Source organism: Calonectris borealis, chromosome 13 (assembly GCF_964195595.1).
Source record: "Calonectris borealis chromosome 13, bCalBor7.hap1.2, whole genome shotgun sequence".
NCBI lineage: Eukaryota > Metazoa > Chordata > Aves > Procellariiformes > Procellariidae > Calonectris > Calonectris borealis.
In genome coordinates, this window is record NC_134324.1 from 22062622 (window position 1) to 22086598 (window position 23977).

The 23977-nt window shown below is 41.5% G+C and overlaps 1 protein-coding gene across 4 annotated transcripts; it reads left to right on the forward strand.

Annotated features, from left to right (window-relative positions):
* The first annotated feature begins 5104 nt into the window (after nucleotides 1–5104).
* Nucleotides 5105–23667, forward strand: RLIM (ring finger protein, LIM domain interacting). Of its 4 annotated transcripts, XM_075162485.1 has the most exons (4): nucleotides 5105–5278; nucleotides 15292–15480; nucleotides 16336–16419; nucleotides 17253–23667. In XM_075162485.1, the coding sequence occupies exons 2-4, from the start codon at nucleotides 15312–15314 to the stop codon at nucleotides 18785–18787; spliced, it is 1788 nt and encodes a 595-aa protein (XP_075018586.1). In that variant the 5' UTR covers nucleotides 5105–5278; nucleotides 15292–15311; the 3' UTR covers nucleotides 18788–23667. The 4 variants fall into 4 exon arrangements, with proteins under 4 accessions (XP_075018586.1, XP_075018588.1, XP_075018587.1 ...); XM_075162487.1 differs by lacking the exon at nucleotides 16336–16419; XM_075162486.1 differs by lacking the exons at nucleotides 5105–5278; nucleotides 16336–16419 and adding an exon at nucleotides 8979–9970.
* Nucleotides 23668–23977: the final 310 nt, after the last annotated feature.

A 23977-nucleotide genomic window follows, 5' to 3' on the forward strand; every position in this document is an offset into this window, starting at 1 on the left:
GAAAACTTACTGAGTAAGAGCAAGTTACTTGGAAACCTTTAAAGCTGTTTCTGAATCTGAGCTGGATAGCTGCGTTGTCATAAAGACATCTGTTTTAAGAATAATTAGAAGACAAAAACTGATTTTATATACTACCTAAAGAACAGTGCTGCAGCTGGACAGCAGGCAGGGATACGGCAGCTTGTAGGCAGCTCTTCTGCTGCTGCGGCTTGGCAGGGAAACGACACTGGAAGAACGACGTGGCTGTGAACAGAACCAAACCCAGAAAGGGCACAAGAACCTGCTCGGAAAACTCCTGTAAATCCACACGGCTTCAGACACAGCTCTGACACTCCCGTCTTAAAATACACTTCAGTTGAGAGAATGAAACAGAAAGTCACCAAATCATCTTCCTGTTTTTATATACAAGGAATTTGGAGTTTTAAAAGGCACAAATAGCATCCCTGTTGGTGCTAAATTCCTATCCTATTGTGTTTAGCTGCCATCTTCCTCTCAAGATCTCCCTGCAGAACACATTTTGCCAGAAATGAGGTGATTAATTCTACTGCCATCTTTCATCACACACAGCTTAAGGTCCACCACGAGATTTACATTAGAAATGCAGGTTTAGATTGATAGGATTGAGGTGCTGGAGCGTGTCCAGAGAAGGGCAGCGAAGCTGGTGAAGGGCCTGGAGCACAAGTCTGATGGGGAGCGGCTGAGGGAACTGGGGGTGTTCAGCCTGGAGAAGAGGAGGCTGAGGGGAGACCTCGTCGCGCTCTACAACTACCTGAAAGGAGGTTGTAGCGAGGTGGGGGTTGGTCTCTTCTCCCAAGTAACAGCGATAGGACGAGAGGAAATGGCCTCAAGTTGGGCCGGGGAGGTGTAGATTGGACATTGGGAAAAATTTCTTCACCAAAAGCATTGTCAAGCATTGGCACAGGCTGCCCAGGGAAGTGGTTGAGTCACCACCCCTGGAGGTATTCGAAAGACTGTAGATGTGGTGCTTAGGGACATGGTGTAGTGGTGGGCTTGGCAGTGCTAGGTTAACAGTTGGACTTGATGATCTTAAAGGTCTTTTCCAACCTAAATGATTCTATGATTCTATGATTCTGCCTGCTCCCCAAACAGGATGGGAATTTAAAAACTCAGATGTGGAGGGACAGTACCTGAGTATGTATGTTCTCCCGAGAGCACAGCACTGCCAGACAAACAAGGCTTAGATCAGAATTTAGCAAATTACTGAACTCTATTAAAAATGCCTCTTTAAGGGGCAAAACTCTCCTCCAGCTCTTTAAAACTCTAGCATGCCAGACCTGCTGATTTAAAAAGAACCAGCTGGAATAACCTCCTGAGATATTGTCTGAATGGAAAATACTTTGTTGTATAAGATAAATAGGGGCTTCTCTCCCCACCAGAAGAGAAGGGACCCTCCATCCGCCTGCCTACCGGAGGAGAGGGCCTGTCGGCAGCACGGTACGGCAATGCAGGCAGATACCGAGACGCAGAAAAGAGCAAAGTTAGACTGTTAGGATTTGTTATATCCTTAGGTTTCCTCTCAAGTTTGTTCCGGGCTGGTACACTAGGGTAAATTGGCTTCACTTGCCTGCTCAGTACCTGGCTCTGCTAATACTTTGAGTATATAAGGATTTGAGTTTGTCGGGTCTTTTTTTTTTTTTTTTTTGCTTCAGGTTTAGAAGCTCCCAAGAGATTCAGATTTTTCTCACCTCACTGCATTTGGATTATTACTTATCTATATTGTGAATAAATTATTTTAATATCTTTTTAGAAAAAAAACCACCAACATTTTTCTCATCTATCACCGCATACTAAATAACCAGTTGTTAAGACCCTGGGGGATTTAAAGCAAATTTATTTACCCTCATTGAAGGAAACAACATTAAACTTACCGTGGAAAAGTGTTGTAATTCTCCTTTGCTATACATACATTAGCAAATCGAAAACACTTAAGTATGAATTACACCATGCTTTTGCTATAGATTTTGGATTTTTTCCCTATACTGCAAAGTTCTCTATGCAAATATATTTTCCCCTAGACGGTTTTTGAAATATACTGCTACACCGATCCTGATTTTTTCAAAGCTGTTAAGCAGGTATGTGTGCACAGGCCATTAATTGTTGTTAATGTCAACTGGATACTGAAATCCACTAAGTGGTTTTGAAAAATCAGAGCTTATTCTGCACCTGATCAACCCTGTGAGGGCATTTGCAAATAAGCTCCACCAAATCACACCGAGGGAGGTACTTTTCTTTAGCTGTCTGCCCTGGACCTCCGCTACAAGTTTTTACCACTGCAGTAAGGCGTGAATCAGCAGAACCCAGCTGCCGTCTCTGCGCATCGCTGGGTGTTCATCTCCCAGCAAACGGCCAAATATCCGCCTGAAGAGTCTGAACTCACCCACAGAGGTAAAGAATAACGTGTTTTATTCCTCTGTTGCTTGCCACTTGATGATCTTCAAGACTTTTGGTAAAATTAAAAGTATTTTACTGAGGGGAAAAGAGAGAGAAAAACAAACAAAATTACTTGTCAGATGGCATAAAATACCAAGAGGCTGTTCCAGGAGCATAAACCATCATCTTATCCCTCTGTTCAAATAGTAGAATATGCTCCACCTCCCATTTGCTCACTAATCCCCAACATTTTGCTGCTTAGGTTACTGGTGTATAACAAAGCCACTTTTATCCTGCTCTGACCTTGCCTGGTGTTCAGAAAAGGTAGGGAGAAAATACGGGATTCACTTTCATGCATAAATCACTCTGTTGCAGCCACATCGCCTCCTATTTCTTCAGTTCTTTGAGGTCTGCCATTGGAGCACTCTGATGGACATCCTGCTGATTTACTAATTGCCAATACTCACACTCGGTGGCTGTCTTTATCAATTGTCGGCACAAGGCTTTCCATGATAAAACGGATCAGTTGTGCCCATCATCTGCCCCCTGAATTATCGATGTTTGACAGCAGAATTAATTTTTTTGCCTGCTTCAGAGATGTCTGCCAAAAATGAAAGTGTACACACACACTCAGCCACAGGGTCTCTCTCTTCGGGGGATACAGTTTCTCCAACCACGGGAACCTGTCGGAGGCAGGAGCACTGTCTACATAAAAAGATCTGTTTGTTGTGGGTCAGGAACAAGGCAACTTTTCCCAGTGACAAATATTTTGGTTCATTAAAACCACAAAAGTCCTTTGTGACATTAAATTTACCCTTCCCAATTTTTCTTTTTTTTAAATTTTACTCACATTGAGTAGTCAAACCAGATCTGTTAGGTCGTGGTTTGACCCTACAGTAAATCCAACTGTAATGCAGGATCTATATTGCAGTAATGATGCAAAGGACTGATCTGATTTAAACTCAGTCTCCCAACTCCGATTCGCTTTTAAACACGTAACAGGTTAACCTTCTGCAAGCAAGTTTTATGCTGGATTAGGTATCACCTCTCCGTCACTCCAACTATGTGCGATATGAAGTATCATCTGTCTTTCTGCAGCTGGAATAAACTTCTGTGCTTTATGTTCTGGTTAATACAACAAAAATATAGTTGGGAACCTACATCTGCTCCAGATGAAACTGGGACTCCTTTAGCTCTCCATTACTAATGACTTTGGTATCACAGCCTTCAGTCCGCTTCCAACCCACTTCCCTTCCTGGTCCCTTGCTGTAGCCAGTAAAACTGATGAGAAATATGCCCGGTACCTGACCCCTGCATTCTCTCTAGCACAAACACTGTAGCTGCCTTTAAGTTCTCAAGTCTGAAGGGGGAAATTTAAACTGTGAATATTTAGAAACACTTCATTTACATTGAAAGTTGGGCTTGTATCTTTCTACCCATTTATGGTTCAACAAACTTTAAATGCAACCACCCCTAAACTTGATGGTAATCTCAATACTATTATAATAAACTGCCAAAAGGAGAAACAAGAGTGTCTTGTGGGCTTCTGAAACCACATAAATCCTCAGAAATATGTTTCTTCTCTATGTACAGGATCTTGCTTGAAAACAAAGAGGACTTCCTTGGAAGACATCTCTGTTTTCCTTAAATTCCTTTTCAAGAGAGACTTTTCAGGCAGTACAGTGGGATCTTCCCAAACTCTGAGGGAATCCCTTCCGTTCTCTACGGGAGACAAGTCTGCAGAGCCTTAATCTTTCCCTCTCCTTACACCAGCACCGATACTCAGTACAGCATGAGCTCCCTTGGGTTCAAAACTGAAACAAGGTTTATTCTCTCCTGCTTTTCTCCTAACTATTTCTTTTCAGCCACAGTTTTCTTCTCACTATGTCTTATCGATTCCTGATTTCACTTCTCTGCCAGAATGCCACCAGGGAGACGGGCTGACCCTGGAGGTAACAGAGCTGCAATTTATAGTTTCAATGAGAGGGGAAGAACTGCAGAAAAATTTAACCTAAGAACAAGACTTAGAGAACATGGTAAGTCTGGTGTTCAGTTAATTAAGGCTCATATTGGAAAATAGGAGTATCTTATCTTTTATATAGTGTGACAGTTGTCTTTAATACACAACACCAGGTTAGGCAGCAGAGAAAACCCAGCATGAGGAGAGGGGAAACGCTGCTACAGTTAGAAGGCGAGGAGAACGAATGTCTGCACCGACAGATGCCACTCCTCGCTGACAATTTTTTCCACAGCCTTTGGAAATGTTGGCCATTGCCAGCCTCGAGTGCTGGCACCTCGGCCCGCCGCACACCGTGAGGCGACATGAAGTGGCCCCCGCACGGAGAGGCCCGGCTCCTGTGGGGACACAGGCCCTACTGCTGCTGCGCCCTAATGGCACCACAGGCGGGCACTGCTGAGCGCCGGGACCCTCCGAATCCCCGCGGGGCAGCAGGAGGCTGCGGGCTGAGGGTGGCCGTGAAGACCCCCGCCAACCACCCCGCCTCTATACCACCCGGCCACAGCCCTCGGGCCTTTGCCCCTCTTCAAAATGGCGGCGCGCCCTCGGCGCTGGGGCCGCTCTACCCGCGCGGTCCTCCAGGCTCCTCTCGTTGGGCCGCGCTCCCCCCTCCCCACCACGCCGGAGGGGGGGGCGGCGCCTGCGCAGAGGCGCGTGCGCCTTCACTTCCGTTTGTCGGCGGCCGCTTCCGGGCCCCCGTTCCTTGGTAACAATGGAGCAGAAAATGGCCGCCTGAGAGGGGAGGGAGGGCGACGCTGCGGCTGTTTGGGGACGGACGGAGCGGGGCGAGCCAGGACCGAGCCCGCTGAGGAGCGGGGAGAGCAGCGGACCGAGAACTGGGGAGGCGGCGGTGGGCGGTGGCGGCGGGTGGTGAGTATCGAGGCCGGAGGCGGACTCTCAAAATGGCCCGGAGAAGGGAGAGGCCCAGGCCCAGGGGAGGCGGCGGCAGCTGCGGCCCCCGCCCGGAGTCGGGGGCGGCCGCGGGCTGCGGGGCCCCTCTGCCCCTGCTCTGGACCCCCGCCGTGCGGACTGTGGGGTCCCGGGCAGGGCAGGGCAGCTCCTGGCTCCGCGGGGCTCGAGAGGCCGAAACCGCCCCGCGGCAGAGGCGGAGCGGGGTGCCGTGATGAAGCTGGGGGCGGTGATGGCGGTCTGCGCGCGGGTGTGCCCGGGGCACTGCGGGGATCTCGGCCCCTGTCTCCCCTGGATGGGCTGGGCTCTGTCACCCTGGGGACTTTTCCCCTTTTTCCCGGGGCGTGTGGCAGGGCCTCCCGCCGAAGCGGGGCGAACCTGTTCCTCCATTTGGAGCTGGAGGAGGGTTTGCGCTCCCCCCTCGGGGAGGGCTGCTGGGCCCCTCACCCTCTAGCTATCCGGTTAGGCTGGAGGAGGAATTGAAACTGGCCCCTTTTTGGAGGGATGGAGTGTGGGGGGGAATTATAGCCACTCTCTTGGGCTTCGCCATACTGTTTAGTGCCTACTTAAGGAATCACAGCTCTTCAGGACCGCGTTTTCAGTCTGTTCTTCACATGAGTTGAGACAAGAAGCCCTGTTGTGGGAGACAGGCAGGAGGAACTCTTCATATCTCGCTATGTGTGTTGTAAGGGTCTTGATCAGCTTGTGACCTGTTAAAACCGGTGATGTTTGCTATTCCTGTCCTATTAGTTTCTCTTCAGTTAATCATGTCATCTTTGCTCTGTCACTTTAGCTTCCTGTGCAAGTTTTTCCTTTGCTTTTTAATACTGCTGGTTGTCAGTAAGGTTTCTGTTTACTGTATTTCAAAACCATTGTCCAGTCCAGCTAGATGTATATATTACTTTATCTTCAGTGATCTGAAGATTTAATGGAGGACCAATATCGGGTTGTATATAATAGTATATCTGTAATGTAGTTATTAAGGTTGGTTATGTGTCTTGATTCTAGTGTGTAGTAAAAGGAGCCTGACAGAAGGTTTCACAGCAAAAAATAGAGATTTTATTTTTTTATATAATAGTTTTGTTTGTTTCACCATTTTTCAGGAAGAGTCTTTATACAGAGAAGCTTGTAAACAAGAATTCAAACTCGATTGTACCCAATAGTACCACCACACATCTGGTTTATTTTCCCTGTCCATATTGGCAGTACTGGTTAATTTCAAGTTGTAAATTGTTGTCAAAATGCTAAAGAAGCTCTGACACCAATTTGTCCCTGAATTTTAATTGCAGTGACTTGTCAAGTCTTTTTAAAAAAAATAAACCGTTGGCTGCTTCTTGTGCAGTTAATTATCTTAATTGAGAGTCAGATGCTTAGTTTTGTCGTAGTGGTCAACTAGCACTTAAACTGACTATTCTCTCTACAGGTTTACCATTTTGGAATTAAAAGAATTATAGCTTGGAATTATGTCTTGCCATCTCCTGACAGGAAAACACACCACACATTATAAAATTAAGGGATTCTTGTTATGTTAGACCACTAAAGCATAACAATTACAGTGTTCTCTTCATCAGCGATTCTGACTACATAAATGTTTGTCACTGAAATAACCACGCCAGCATTTTTCAAGCCTGTAGTGGTTGTCATATGTATCATATTTATTTTCCATATTACTGAATTCATAGACGTGCCAAGGTATACTGGAAAACAGTGTTACAAGTGTCTGGTCTCCACTATTGTACTGGTATTTTTAGGGGAATGGATAGTGTCATCCTTAAATGGAAATGTTTTCAAAACACCTATATATTAATATACTGCCTAGCTTGTTCCTTTATTCCTCTTCCCTATGGGAATGTATCAAAATAAATCCCTTGATCTTAGTAGAATGCTTCTAGTTGCAGTGGAGGTGTTGTAATTTTTTTTTTTTTACACAATGTTATGACTTCATATACTTGAGTCTAAAGATTGCATTTAAGTCCAATTTAATATAGATTAACATTATTAGGCTGTTCTAATTTTGTTTGTAGAGAACTCAGTTTCTGTGTATTAAAACATTTGAATCCAAACAAGATTATTGGGTATTTATCCAAGTTTTTGTGACTTAATCTCAGTGTCAATGAAAACTTATCAGCTCTTGAGCTTGCAAAAATTAATCTTGAAGGGATAAAACAAAACATGAACATCTCCGTTTTCAAGATATTTTCATGACGGTCTTGTGCATCTCAAAAACAATACTTCTAAACAGTGTGGCAGAGTCAGGACCTTTGTATGGCGAGTAGGGATAGCCAGAAGCATCACAGAGACTCTGCTTTGCTTTTGCACAGGTTCCTGGCTGCAGTTAAGATCATAAGAAACATACAAGCCTGTGTCTCCTTCAAACTGTTCAGGTTTATATTTATGAGGTACTTGTTAGTAACTTTGTGCTGATGTGCAGTGTTGAAGCTCAGCTTTTTACTCAAGGAGGTCTGCAGAGTTATATGGTCTCATAAAACTGTCTACCGATAATTGAATATGTAGGAAAAGTCAGCGCGCATTTTCTCTTCATTTAGTAACTTAAAAACATTTTGCTTAGAGCACTCTTAATTTCAATATGCAAGATGTATGTGCACGTAGTCTTGTTAAAATGCTTGAGCTTGCCTGCCTTGGTATATCATCAGGAATGGAATTCAAGTCTTACAGATATCTATTTAAATTCAAATAAATTTTACTTAATTTTATTTTCCACTTCTATATTTGTTAGGCACTCGACATCAACTACAACAAAAATCCATGTATCGGAATTCCTGTGAGGGTTGTGATTGTGGTGATTGTCATTGTTTTACTGGCCTTTTACTGTCAGTAGTAGCTGTATTAGCAGCAGTTTTGTGGAGAGAGTGAAATTTGGTAATAAATTTAAAGATGGGTTTTTCTTTTTTAATTGAAATTCAGTGAGTTATGATTGGCTTAGTGCTTTCACTAGCTAGAAGTTCTGTTTCTTAGAAATCAAAACACTACATGATGGTCATCATGTAGTTTTGTGGGTACAACTTCCTTGGATGTCAATCCTGTTAATACTGCTTACTTGTGTGCAGCTTTATTTCTTCCTTTGAGCTGCAGAGTGGGCCTTCTGCTTGCTGACCTAGCGGGAAGCTCACTTCTGGGGGAAAAGAGCATCGTTTCATGAGACACCAGCGCTGGAAACTTGTTACACCTTGTATAGGCTAAGCTTTCTCTTCTGTGATACCATCTGAATTTGAGGGCAAATGCAGTACTGTCTTAATTTTATTTTCAACTTGTATGTGAAAAGTGTTGTTCTAGTAAGTGCAGATGATAAAATGTGAAGCCCTGGATTTTGGCAATGCTTACTGCATTTTATTTTCAGAGCTCCATCTTCATTCCACATGCTCTCAGTATTCTGGAATTGCTAAGCTCTACCCTTCTGTATGGAAGATAACATTGGAAAACGTTTTTAACTAGAGCTCTTTGAGGTGGGAATTTATACAGTAAGATGGCTACTCTGCCTTAGATACTGTAGGACCGTTGGAGACTGCTGGGATTTTGTACTCTGATTTCTTCACTTCATTCTGACTTCTCAGGAGTTGCTAGTACCTCTAAGAGTGTTTCTCTTCTTCATCTCAACAGTTCATCTGTTGAAATGTTTTCCTCTTTTCTTTTTTATTCTGTGGAATTTTCTGCAACTGTTCTGCAAAAGTATTAATCTGCTTTCTATTGTTTAAAATGTATGTTCAGAATGACATCTTGTTTTACAGCCTTTGCTTTGAAACATACTGGGGTAGTAAAATAGCTGAATTGATGTTTAACATTCCTTGTTAAGCTGGCATTTAAATTATATAGCAATTTACACGCTATACATCTTAATAGAAGACAAAATTTCCTTCCAGCTTTCCAAAAGTGGTACATGTTCCATGATAGTTTTTGAGGCAAAGAGGACATAGAGAGTTCTTGAGTGTTTAAAATTTGTGGTAGGTTTAGTAGAAATCCAGTAAGAGCGTAGATCTGTTGTTCATCGGAGTGTCAATAGAAAGCAAGAATATCAGGGGGGGAAAAAAAGAGTACATCCAAAATTCATGATGCAACTTTGAAAACTAGAAAAGTTTGTTGCTTGTTACCGTTTCTAAGATGGAGATGAGTGAATTGTACCTATGCTATCAAAGCCTTCAGTGTGATCACAAAAGGAAACTTGTGCACCTGCACAAAAAGAAGAAAAACCCAAACTTGACATAATGAAGCTCCGTGTATAATGCAAATAGATAGCTGATTCATTTTACTGTTTTATGGTATCTTTTTCCTTTAATGATAGGATTCACTGACAGTCAGTTTTTGCTTCTGCTTTTGAGCTTGCAGACTTGAATGATGAAATATTTAAGATGAAAACGTAGTTTCTGTTATGTCTTACTTTCTGCTAGTTTTGAGTATTGAGAAAATGGATACTGACTGGCATGGAAACTATTTTTCAACTTTTAATTCTTCCAGGAAAATCTGGTAGTTGGGAGGTGGGGTGGGTCAGATGAATATTGCACATGAAGTTGGTTCTGTTTGTGCTTAAAGAACCCGCGGTAACAGAGAGAACTGCCTGTTCTAGCTGCTGTTCCTGTGTCATTTGAGAAATGGAATTGGAGAGACTGCTGGCTGGGGCTGGTCCTGCCAAATGGGACGGTATGTTAGAGCTGCTGAAGTCAGAGTTCATGGAAAGCGCTTTGAACAGACAGCTGTGTTGTGCTTCTGCTGTAGAGCTAAAATGTCTTTGAGGTATGTTCAGTGAAAGTAGGGGAGGAAAAAACAGTTAATCTGTAACAACCCAGCACAGAAAATGAGTATTTTTGGCTTGCACTGCTAAGTCACTTCTTTTAGTCAAAGGGTTTGATAATTTCTGCAGACTGGAAGTAAGCAAGGTGCTCTACCGGTTGAAGTACCTAATTAAGATGAGGTTATGAATCATAAATGAGAAATTAACCTTCTGCTGAGCACATCTATGAAACACTTACTCATATTGCCATCATCTTTTTTGTTTATACAAAGGTATTAATTATGTTGGTGGGACGTGAGGTAATTCAGGAAACGTTCCTAACATACAGGGCACTACAAATTCTCATGTAACGTTGAAATACCGGTACACCTAGATGGGGGGAATTTTAGAGGACATTTTTCTTGCACAGCTAGCTCACGAGCATCTGAATTGTTTCTGCAGTTTAACTAATTGAGTGCCTTTCTCCTGTTAAAATTTGAGACTTGCCCCATAAATCTAATGAAGATTCTAACTTTAAGATATTGCTTTTTCTTTTAACCCTGCAAATGAGTGATTTCTGAGTTTGTCAGATCTTCTAAGTTTTACCTAGTTAGTTTAATGGGAGTTCTAATGTTTTATGTAATTTTTTTTTAAATTTAAAAGATCAGGAATGCAGGCTAAGGTAGTCTCTTGGTATTCAATACAGATAACTAATGTCAGGAGATGTTACACATTTTTGAAGGTGGAAGAGCTAGTGATTTATCACTGTGCCTTATGGCCCATTAGTACTTTTTCTGGGAAGAATTCTGTAGTCCATAGGTGCTGAGCAGTATGGAGAGACACAGTGTTATTGTTGAAGGTAAATGGACAATGCAAGTATTTTATCACTGCTTGCTGTCCCACTAGACTGTTTTTAAGCAGTAGTAAATTCCCGACTGATTGGGTTTAGTTTACACACGACTTGGCATGAGGGAAGATGTAAAATATTTCTTGTACTGTAAGAATGATAGCTTTGCATTATTGAAGCAATATCTAGTACTCTTAAATTGTTGCTATCCGAAAAAGCATAGTATTACTTCCTTTTGAATAAAAGAATGTAACAAACTATACCTTTTGTGGGCTTACTGTTTTTGCTCCTGCAGTCTCTAGCAGCAGTGGAGAGACAGCTAGTCATTTGTGCTCTGAAATCTCTGAGATTGTTGAAGCATAACTGCAGGGAAGATACTTTGCTGACTTGTGGAAGGATGAGAACACCAATTAAGAGTTCACTGTAGTTAATGTGTGTGGATATTCAGCTGCTGAAGAATATTTCCCCTAATTTCTTTTTTTTTTTTTCCCTTTTTTTTTAGAGGAGAAGTTTTTTTATTCTAGCTATGATTCTCTTGTTTTGTGCAGCCTTTAGGTGATTTCCCGCCCCCCGTTTTCCCATAAAGAGTTTTTCATTGCTGGATATCTCAGCTGAAGTCAGCAATAATCAACAGATCTGAACTTCCTGCTCAGAGATGTGACCTTCCCCACCCTTTGTCAACTCAGTGCTGAGAAGGGAGGACACTAAAGAAGGAAATTCTGAATCTTTTAACTTGGATAAGAACAAAGTCTTACTTTGAGTTGAACTAAACCACTGGAAGAAAGAGAAACAACAGTTGAAGTGCACCTGCTTATTAGATAATCAAATGTTGGTTATTTTGTTGTAACTTAATAGTATACCTCCTGGTTTTCCCTCATCAGGTTTCTCTGTGTTACTGTAGTCAGCTTCCTTAAGCCGGACTTAATTTTCTGCAGTGGATGAGCTGAGAGCAGAATCCTGAATGAGGGACAGGTTTTCAAGTTATTTCTGCAGCACTGTACCATGCTGAAATAGGAGCGAGATGACGTAGCAACTGCCACTGTGGATGTGGAAATCCTGTTGTACAGCCAGATGGAACCTACGGAGTCATGCTGAGGCAGTAGTAGTCTAAATATTCTAGTAAGTTCAGTCTGGTAATGTAGTGCTCTGCAGTGGTGTGGGACGTGAAGCTTAAAATGGGCAATGTGGACAATGAGCTGAGTGGACAGTGAAGAGAGAGAAAGTAGCAGAAGCCTTGGCGTAGAAATCCTATTGTCCATTTACTGGCTATAATATCAGAGCTCTAGTTTGAAGAGTATCGTCCCATTTGCTGTCAACAGTAAGGTAGGGAGAATGTGTTGATGTGCATTTATGCGTTTCTTTGCCATCTGTATTTCCATCAATGTAAACATCCCATACAGATTGATAGCATTTCTAGGACACTGAAGCTAAACAGCATGAAATTGGGGTACAGTGGACCCGTGTAATCTGTTACAGTAGCTTGCAGTAGGAAAATACAGCGAGTTTGATGCTAGTAGAAATAGTCCTAATGTAAATTAAATTCTTAATTCAAGATCCTACCTCTGAGGCTTTTTTCTTAGCAATAGCATCTTTTCAGTCTTGATCAATAGCTGATTTTATGGCTTAGGAGGGAAGATATGAGATGATGGAGGAGAAGAGAGGAGCAAACCTGGAAATAAGTAAGACTGACTTCGACTTATTCTGAGCGTTTCCTAAAGAATCACTTATCAAAGTGTACATCAGTCTGTTGGTAAAGAAGAGATTATTTTTTTCCCTCCCACTTCACTTGTTTTGACTCTCCCTTTTTCCCTGATCACGAACAGTACCCCTTCATCTTCTGAAATGGCATGGGCAAATGTCTTTGAATCAAATAGGCGTTATATAGCTAAGGTGCCTGCAAGCACTGGAATTGCAGTTAAAAGGAAAATTTCAACGCAAAAGCAGTAGACAAATGTCATGCTTTGTATGCATAGTGCGCTTTTCTTTTTTAAAAGCTGTTGTAGAATTAGTCTAATGCTTTCAAATACGTTAATATTGCTATCTTTATGAAGACATTCTATGTGTTTTAAAGTCAGTAAATACCAAGGTGGCGGTCATTTTGGGGAAAATATTTTACAAAACTTTATGCTGCTCCTGTCCCTTAGCATCTTACTATATTCCCTTATTTTCTTAATTGTAGTCTCAACTTTGTTTCATTGTTGTCCTAAAAAAGGGAATGCTGGTTAGAGTTTTGATGTGTATCCCCAGAGAACTAATGCATCTTTCCATGTTTTATTTTGGATGCAAGTCTCTCGTTCTACTTGAAGCTTTATTCAGATGTTTCTTTTAAAAGCAGCTGTCTTTATATTTCTGGTACCTTCTCTAGAATGAGTATGTGTTTAAGTGAAGTTACTTGGAGTCATAATTCTGCTACAGAAAGCTTGTAAAAAGTTGTTTGAGTTTCAAGCAAGCTATCTTCTCATTAGAAGTATGTGCCTGAGATTTGAAGGACATACAGATTTCATAACTGAGCCCAGTCCAAGTTGAACATACCTGCTGAAACCATTGCACAACTTTCACTGTGAATGGGTTCATTTATCTGTGTATTTGACAGCATGTCACATGCAAGTCTTCAGATGGGCCGTGAGTCTTTAGATTGCACCAGAGATTTAGCAATGCAGAGAAAGCTGATAGGCTTCCATTTGAAATGGTAGTAACCCTAATGATTGCTGCTGCTTACTGATAAAAAGGTGAAAATTAAGCCTAATTTCTTTGGTAAAATGGCAGAAATTCATAGAACCAAATAATACCAGGAGCCTTGCATACTGTATTACTGAGTGGCAACACGTAATTTGTGTCTTAATATGACTAACTTAAAAACAAGTTCTACTGCGTCAGAATTCAAGACAAAGAGGGTTGGAGTAGCTATTTTATAATCTGCAAGTCTGCAATAATGGGATGTTCTATCCTGTGGAATTTTCTACTGTTACACACTGAGGTTGTGCACTTTAATTTTCACAATAGCAGCTGAAATAAACTACCCCTGGAGATCATGCAGTGCTGCTCTTCTGTGGAGAAGCACTAATGTAAACTGTGGGCAGTCTTGACTTGACAGCTGTGCTGACAAACCAAAAAAAGATGCTTTTTGCACTAGACAGATGTCTAAGTGTTGGAAATTTTCCAGTGAGAAGCAGAAAAGCTTTATTCTTCCAGTATTTTCATGTCACATGAAGTATGGTTTAAATGAAAGGAATGTTTTCTGATGGGGAATGTTATTGCAGAGCTTTTTAGCATGCAGAGGATTAGCTTGCTAATCACCTCTCTGAGTAACTAGATTCTACCAGTTGTGCAGGAAAATTCTTGATGTTGTGAATAGCGAGGCGTAGTGATTAAGGAAACTAGTTATTATTTTAACTTCATTTGATATATTTGCATGGCACAAGTAGTGCCAGAATGTCTCCTGCATTTGCATGTATTTTGTTGTAATATTTATCAAATATAGACATGGCATTCATCAATAATTTTTATTTTTAGAGAGAGACATTGTCAAGGATCTCAACCAAATGAAAAACAATATGAGGAGAAGGTTATATTAAAAAATACACAATATAGAAGACAGCTCTTTATAGCAGAAGTTATACCTGGTATACACTGTGGAGTTTTGTCCTGGAAATTCTGGTCATCGATTCTAGTCATCAGTAATTCAGTAAATGCTGAAGCTGGCAAGCAAATTCTTCTCTTGACATAAAACTACAAAGTTGATTTTATAAACCCTTTTCCTTTTTTGAGGAAACTGATAGTCCGGGTTGTTTGTTTTTTGGTGTGTTTGGGGGTTTTTTTGCACACCTGGTGTTCCATGGCATCTTCTGTCTTCTATATTTAAATTCTTCATAACCCCTTCATTCTGTTAAAATTCACTTGGATGTTGAAGAGGGTGTTTCTTACAGCAGGCAGTAAGTTAGACTGATTCCTGCTTGCTTATGCCTTGTACTACACTGTGGAATGGCACTGTAAGGCATGCTTTGTGATTTGTGAGGCAGTTGCAGTCTTGGGAATGTTTTACGCTAAAAAGCGGATAGTTGTGGACACGTAGCCAACTATGTAAAGATGGACTAAGGGTTATGGCTGATATTATTCTGCGTGTTCATACCTGCTGCTTTGTTGAGTATTTGATAACGATAGGCGTAGATTTTGTTTGTACTTCTTGAAGAGGTTCATACTTTGAGAATTATTTCATATATGATCCCTGTAGTTAAGTAGCGTATCTTAACTGAAGCTTCATTAGCAAACTACTCCTCCCCCCTCCCTCCCCCCCCCCCGCCAAATTTAAGGATAACAATGAAGGATGTAGTACAGGTTAAACATACCTAAATTTCGTGCTATATTTCACTACGCTGGATGAAGGATTTATTTTCTCCTTTTTAGGTACTCTTCCACTCATCAAGATGGAAAGCTCAGATTCTAGTGATAAAGGAAATATCGATCAATCAGAAGCACAACGTCAGAGTCAGCTAGATCGGTTAGATCGAGAAGAAGCTTTCTATCAGTTTGTAAACAACCTGAGTGAAGAGGACTACAGGCTTATGAGAGATAACAATTTGCTAGGAACACCAGGTAGGTAATGCTTGTTTATGTACCTCTTACTAGAATCGCCTGTAGGCGATTTGTGTCATTTTCTGTTCTCCTGAAACTGTTTCACCCATTTAGTTTGTGTGCTGCAGTTGTGTTCCATGGTAGGCAGTAGCTTCTTACTAATTTGTGCGTACTCAAATTTGAGAGGTTCCCTGACTAGTGGAGAGGTAGTTAGGATGATGTGGATTCATCAGATACAAAAGTCTAGTGTTTACACAACTTGGCAGGAACACCCAGAGTTGACTCAGTTCCAGTTATGGACCCTTAGATATTTTTGATCGAAAAGTAACCTTCCTTAAGCATCTGTGTGAAAATTTTGTGCTGGTGAGATTGAGTTCATAACTAGGATAAGTAGTCTGGTGCGAGATTCTGCATGGGCGTTTTTATCTCGGTTTTCAATTGACTTATTACTTTAAATTGACTCTTTATAGGATGATACCTAATTCAAACCAGTTCTAATTTAAAACATGACTTCAACTAATTTAAACCTTTTTTTCATGCTTGTGAAGGTGTTATCTTAAATATTTTACTCTGGACAGCCATTTAATTGGTATAGGATGATGAAAATTGCTGATAAGGTGTAGAGGTTACAGAACCAGAAAGCACATCTGTCTTGAATAGGTTGAAACTGTTTCAGCTTCAGCAAAATGTACTTAGGACAATGGTGCTGAAGTATCTGAACTTCCCCTTAGCAACGTGTTTGGCAGTCTCATTATGGCAGGATTTAATTAGAAAAAAAGACAAGCAGTGGCTTGTACCTTCTTTAGAAGCTTTTGATAATGGTTGCCATACATATGATTTGGAAATATTTTTGGAAAATTTTGCTTATTTTCTAAGGTGAAATTACTGAAGAAGAGTTGCTGAGAAGGCTACACCAAGTTAAAGAAGGTCCGCCACAGCAAAACAGTGATGAGAATAGAGGTATATACAGTATTTGTGAAAACTCTTAACTTTAGCACCCCATAAGGACCTTAACTTGAGTGCAGGAGTGGAACAAGTTAAGCCTAGGCAGGTGCAAGGTGAGCTTTGTTTCAAAACTAAGTGAACGTTATGTCTGATATCTACTGCAGAGGTCAGTTTGGGACAGATTTCACTCATAACGCATCTGTTACTTGCATCAAGACAGTTTCATTTAGATTTGTTTCTCTTTTTTTTTTTTTTTTTGATTGCCTTCCTGTCTGCTCCCTTCTGGGATGCTTTCTGGCAATCCCTCTTTTTTTTTATTCACCATTCTTCCCTTCCAAAGATGCTGTATTGCTTTCGTTATCACCCTTCTATAGAGATTGGTGGAGAATGCTTGGAGCTTACCACTGGGGTTCATTCTTTAGTGAGATAGATTTGCTATAAAGCTATTCTTCAAGTGGAGGGTCAGGACAAACTTAGTTCTCTATTTAGCAGTTGATAGATCACTTAATTGTTTGGAAAGGAAAACACAGAATATTGATGTGTTATGACACCTGAAATGTGACTTTCCATTTACTTACGATAAACAGTATGTGTTATTTTGATGACTTGTTTGCTATGTGATGGCTGCAGCCTATCTGTACATATTAGAAAAATGTCCACTCCTGCTCTCTTAAAAGAGCTCTGGTAGATAAGAATTGTGATGCTACGTGTGAAACCACAATAGCACTTGGTAGGATTAAGCACTTCTAAATTGTCACTTGTTAAACTAAGCAATTATGTTCTTGGAAAAGATCACTCCAAAATTAGCTCAGTACTCTAATTTCGGTAGTTCCCTGTCTTTTTCGCAGGTGCAGAGTCCGCAGAAGATGTTTCAAATGGAGATTCTATAATAGACTGGCTTAATTCAGTCCGACAGACTGGAAATACAACACGAAGTGGGCAACGAGGAAACCAGTCTTGGAGAGCGGTGAGCCGGACTAACCCAAATAGTGGTGACTTCAGATTCAGTTTGGAAATAAATGTCAACCGTAATAATGGGAACACAAATCCAGAAACTGAGAATGAGCCATCTGTAGAGCCTTCCGGTGGGGAGGATTTGGAAAACAGCCAAAGTGACTCTGAAATTCCAAGGTCTGAATCGCCATCTGTAAGGCAGCCTGGATCAGAAAGGAGCACTTCGGAGGAGCTGACCACTGAGGAAGCTTCCCCTCCTAGAGGGCAGAGGAGAGCGAGAAGTAGGAGTCCAGAACAGCGGAGAACGCGGGCTAGGACTGATAGAAGTAGGTCACCTATTAATCCAGTGAGTGAGACTCCTCGCAGGTCTCATCACAATACATCATCTCAAACACTTGACCACTCCTCAGTGAATGAAGCTGAGGGAAGCTCTAGAACTAGGCAGCATGTGACATTAAGGCAGCATACAGTGGGGACTGAGATGCCAAGTGAAAATGCAGTTCTGTTTTCAACCCCTGAAACGAGACCTGTTCCTCAAGCAGCAGGTTCTTCAGAAACTAACGGCACCAGTGAGTCCGCAACTCCTGGGCAGAGGCCTCCTACCATAGTACTTGATCTTCAGGTGAGAAGAGTTCGTCCAGGAGAATATCGGCAAAGAGACAGCATAGCCAACAGAACTCGGTCCAGGTCCCAGACACCTAACAACACAGTCACTTACGAAAGTGAACGGGGAGGGTTTAGGCGCACATTTTCACGTTCAGAACGGGCTGGAGTGAGAACTTACGTCAGTACCATTAGGATTCCTATCCGTAGGATCTTAAACACAGGCTTGAGTGAGACTACATCAGTTGCTATTCAGACTATGCTGAGGCAGATAATGACAGGCTTCGGAGAGCTGAGTTACTTTATGTATAGTGATAGTGATGCAGATCCTAGTGGCCCAACTCCGAATCAGAACGTGGATGCTTCTGAGCCCCAGAACGGAGGCGGTGGTACTTCAAGCAATGAAGGTACAGATGTTGGCTCAGGGGAGGTGTATGAAGGTGGTAATGAAGGCGGTTCAACATCTGGTGCCAGACGGGAAGGTCGGAATACGAGGGGATCGGTCACATTTGAAGAAAGTGGTTCTTTACCATTCCTTAGCCTAGCACAATTTTTCCTACTAAACGAAGATGACGATGACCAACCAAGAGGACTCACCAAAGAACAAATTGACAACCTAGCAATGAGGAATTTTGGTGAGAGCGATGCTCTGAAAACCTGTAGTGTGTGTATTACAGAGTACACGGAAGGCAACAAGCTCCGTAAATTGCCTTGTTCGCACGAGTATCACGTCCACTGCATTGATCGCTGGTTATCAGAAAATTCCACTTGTCCCATTTGTCGCAGAGCAGTCTTAGCTTCTGGTAACAGAGAGAGTGTTGTCTAAATGAGATCTGAATTTATGGCCAAGCAGCTAGTGTGATAGTGATGGGCAAAGAAGTCACTTCCTTTATGGCCACTTTTTGAGTGGTACCTCAATGTATAGTAATGACTTGGAGTGAATCTTCCCTCATGAAAGCATTTTCTCTGGATTCAAGCTTTTAAAATTGGAAAATTTCTTTAATTAGGGTTTTCAAGATCTGGTCAGTTTGGGTGTTAAATTTCACTTGTCCAAAGACATCTACCCACTTAAAAATATTTTTTTTCTTTGTGAAGAAGTATTAAGTTCTTCCCCCACCCAGCCCCTGCCATCCCAGTCCAATAAACATTTTGTCCTGAAGATTGTGCTTATGAGGAGTTCTTTGAGAAGTCATCCCAGCTAAATGTACATGAGTCGTGGAGGAATTTTTGCAAGAAATCCAACTGTCTGAAAAAATAATATGAACTTAATTGCACACTTGAACATACTTTTAATTTTCATACTGGGTTAATATTGGACATGTCTGTGTAAATAACACTAATGTTAGCCCTTTCCCCATCACTATGGCACGCTGTAGGATGAGCTGTTAGCTTAATTGGGATATTTATCTTGTTGTGGAAATATAAGAATTGCCTATGCTTGTTTAAATAAAAAAAAAAAATCTGTTTTAAAATTGTAAAGCTTTTTTGTAGAAGCTCAGTACTTTTCCAATGCACTGTTGTACTAACGCATTAAGAATTAAAATTGTACCATGCTTAGAAATCAAGAATGCTTTTCATACAAAACCCACCACACGGAGAGCAAACTAAAAACAAAAGAGCTGCTTTTGTAACTGTGTACCTGTCAAGAGCAGTGCATATCTGTACTATTTATGTGAACAGCTACTGTAATATAAAAACAATTGAATTAGACATCTTAATTGCATTAAAAAAAAGGAAATTAAATGTTATAATTGCAGTGTTTTGGCTCAGTAATGCCACCAAAAAAGATGATCAAAATTAGAAACTGTTCTAACGGCTGGTTATTTCTTGGTATGGTTGCTAATATGTAATAATACAGACCGGTATGTACCAGTTCATTCAGTGAGGTTTATGCCCAATTTTTCTATCAACTTTTACTTTCAATTTTTGAGGCAACTCTGTGTAACTATTCAGCAGACAAGTACTGACAGGTTTTTTTTCTTCCCCACCAGCTTCAACTATATAAGTAACCTGGATTCGTTGAGTGAATATCCAGTATTGGTAGCCTGTGCCTCAAGTGCCACAGAAAAATAACTCAAGTATTAACTGGGAAACAGATTATTAGAGTGTTAGGTTACATTTGAAAACGATAATTGATTATGGGAGTACACTTAAATGTGTAGCCAATTCTAAGAATAACATTAAAAAACCCCAAAAAACTCCTTACACTCCTATTGGATGGATTAAAATGAGCTGAATTTACTTTTAAAATTATGTGCGTGGCATATTGAAATTGAGAATTGGAGAATGTACCGCAACTCTCATCAGTGTCGGGGGAAAACATCCCTCCCCTCAATGACCCATTCTTTGTTTTATTCTCTAATGATTTTTTTTTTTCCTAGCTTACATGTGCAACAGGGAAGGCAGTATTTATTTCAACTCCAGGGCAGTAGTTACGAAGGGATATGAACTGCTCTTGCTGGCTATATGGGAAATGTTGCTTGTTCCTCAGATGGCAAAACCAAAGCTGGCCTATCTCTTTTTTCCTAATTAAAACACATTTTTGGTGTTTATAGTGGTGGTTGCATAAACTATAGTCTCTGCTCTAAGCCATTTTAACATCTCATCAGCTAGTTAAGGATTCCACAATGTCCCAAAATTCAAAATTTTTTCTACGTGTGCGTTTTGTGGTGTCTGGTTCAGTGGGAAACCCTGACTGGCTATTGAGCTCGCTTTCCTCCTGGTGGGACACACCATCGTGGCAGAGGGGATACGTGTATTTTTGAACGAAGAATAAATAAGCTCATGTTTTTAAATTTTTCCCTCTGACATGCATCACTGTAAAATTGGAAGTTAGCTATTAATTTCAGATGCTGGACTCTCTATGCCAAAATTTCCTCAACAAAATAACACTTCTGAATTTCTTCCAGTAGCGTTCACACAGCAAATACATGCTATCAGTTGCAGTTTCCAGTAGCTTTACTGACTTACTGGAGCGTAGAATTAGAAGGAAAAAAAACCCCTCTCTACGTGAATACCATGTTAGATTTTGGAAGTCTGATGCGCATCTCTGAGGACTAAGGCTGGTGACCAGAAAGAAAGGAGCCCGCTAGTGCTAATTAATGTGGAGCACGGCTGTGATACGTGTCATTCAACATAGCTTTCTTTTCAATGTTCTGAGTTTCCAGTAACTGTTCACGTTGGTAGAATCAACTTTACAGTTTTGTTATAGCTTAATAGTGGCATGCCTTAACATTTTATCTTTCTGTAACAATAGCAACTAATAAAACGTTGGAGGTTTCCCAAATGGTACCAAGAACAAATAATTTAACCTCAGTTCAGGAGACCTTGAATGTTCGCAATGTTTTATATGCCTTTTCCGATGCTGAGCGTTGCTACTGGCGCTGGGGGTTCGTTGTCTGACGTCTGGAGTTGGCAGAAATTAAATTGCTGATACAGCAAAGACCTCTTTATGTAGCCGAGTCATCTGTCAGCCTCTGTGGTAATTCAATTTCTATTCTTTTAAAGTTAGATTGGAGTTAGGAAAAGCCAATATTAACACTTCAGTTGCTAACAAAATAGGAAAGACGCACTACTTTAACAAGGTTCACAATTAGCCTAATTCACAGTTTATGAATCACTGTGGTGTTGAGCGTTTGTACTTGCCGCTTCCCTCGGTTTACGCTTTCTCGGTATTACAGGAGGGACGCAGCCGCTTCACTCAGGCTTGTAGCCCTGCGAAGGGTTAAAGTGGCTAGTTTTGTCCTTTGCAAAGGCCTGCTTGTGGGGAGAGGATGAGTCTGAAGAGGCAGAGGCAGCCCTGTTGCCTCGGCTGCCTGGTTCACAGTGCCACCGTGTGGGAGCCTCTCCCGGCCTTCCTTCAAAGCCGGCAGAACTCCCCTCCCTGGGAGCGGCATGGTTTCTTTTGCATCGAGGGCTGTTGCTTTATTTTATTTCTGAAGAGGTTCCCTCTTACCGCCTGCCTCAGTAGTTACCGTGGTGGTTTTTCCAAACTGCGAACCTCCCAAGCCCCTGCTGCGAAGATCTGTCTGGCGTGTGAGCTTAATTCCTTTCTGACAGGACAGACCTGCCGCAGGACCTCCATGCACAGCCATCAAAGCAGTCACGAGGTCAAAACCTAGAAGAACGCGCAGTCTTTTTTATTTCAGAGTGTGTTTGATACTTTAACTCGGATTGTGAACCAAGACAGAGTTGTGGGTGCTTGCTTTCTTTTTTTTTAATTGGGGCTTTATCCAATGAAAAGACTGTGAAGAATTATTCCTGGGGTTTGTTAGATTTCCCTTTCACGTGCACTTTTTTATTTCTTTGAACAAGTTGGGTTTTTTGCAAAGAACTTGTAGGCAGTTAATTGACTTGTTTTAAACATGATTTGATTAGTGTAGGTACTGCATGCATAGAAATTACTCAATAAAAGTTCAAAGACGTTCTGTAAGAACATATTGATGTGCAGGCACAGCAGCTGCACTGGCGTGATACCGTACCAGTTTTGAAGGAGCCATAATTGTCCATTGTGTCAACTTGCAAACGAATGGATTTCCCACCGAAGTTGGCACAATGGACCATAATGACTGTCATTCCAGTTTCCCGTCACTTGTCTGGGTTATGCAAATACGGAGAGTCCAAAGGACCGTTTCCCTGGAATATCTGCAGTCGCTGTTTATCTTGAAATGGTTGCCTACACGAAGAGGAGGTTCCCAGTGGTCTCATAATAATGAGGGTCTAATGTGAAGACGAGAAAAGAAATCAGTTAAGGCTGACCATCGGTCTCTGACCTTTAGCAGTGCGATGAGGGGTTTTCTGGATCTCCTAGCGTGGTCTTCACCGTCACACTGCCATACAAAGCTTCATCCTGTCGGCTGAGCCGCAGCCTTATCTTTAGTTTGGGATCCTTTGCATTAACGTGTACGTTCGTGTAACCGTCCGACGTCTGGGGTTTTCTCACCGGTCATCCTTGCTCCTACCGCGGGGGCTCGCGTTGCTCGAGTAAGGGTCTGTAAGCACGTGTGGAGCTGATGAGGTGCACAGTCGTTACGGAAGTGTCTGCCGGCTCCGCTGCCCGCTCCCAGGAGGAGGTGCCTTGGATGAGGGTTGGCTTGGAGCCGCGTTAAGGGAATTTGTAACAACTTCAGAACTATTTCCAACCTTTACGTACACTGGGCTTTTTGTTTGTTTATCCTTGACTAGGGAGGGAAGGAGGAGGGTGAAGAGACAGAATCGATGGTAACTTACCCAAAGTACATATAAGTTGTGTTGTGTTAAAAAAAGAAAAGCAGCTTGCATCTGTTATACCAGGGCTTCCCAACCTCTTTTTGATAGGAGGTATCTCTTGGGTTTTTTTTTTCCTTCTTTTTCTTGTGGGGAAACATACCATTGAATTTGTTTTGATTGCTTTATCTGGTTTTGTTCCCTTAAGCTAAAATACCCGAGACCCCTTCCTGAATTTCACTATCTGCTAGTAGGGCTGTTGGTTGGGAAGCCCTGAATTCAACTGAGAATGTAACAGTTTTCTTTTTTCTTTTTTTTTTTTTTTTGTACAGTGCTTTACATCTGTTTATACTGGACTTGTTTAATACAAAATGGTACTCTGAGGTCATTGGACAAGAGTTTGACCAGATTTGATAGCTAACATTTAGGAGGAGTTTGTTCCCTATGTAAGATGTCATAATGCAAATTTAAATAGACTCAATAAAATGCATGAAGTGTTCATTTTGTGCTTGATCATCACTCCTTGGGTTTATTCTTCTTACGGTGGGAATGCTCTGGAGTAAATGATGGTGGATGTGGTAGGAATTTATTTCCTCCGTACGCCTTTTCCCTTCAGGCTGGGCAGAAAGGAAGGAGCCAGAATGGTACAGAGTTAACTTCTCGGAAGATTTTATTGCTCCTTAGTACATAAAACTGAAGCAATAAGTCTCAGTATGTCCCAGACTTCTGTAAATCTGTCAGTGCATAATGTGGGATAGCAAAGCAGTGTCTGCACGTTGTCTTTCAAGTAGCAGCTGTGACTTTTACGGGT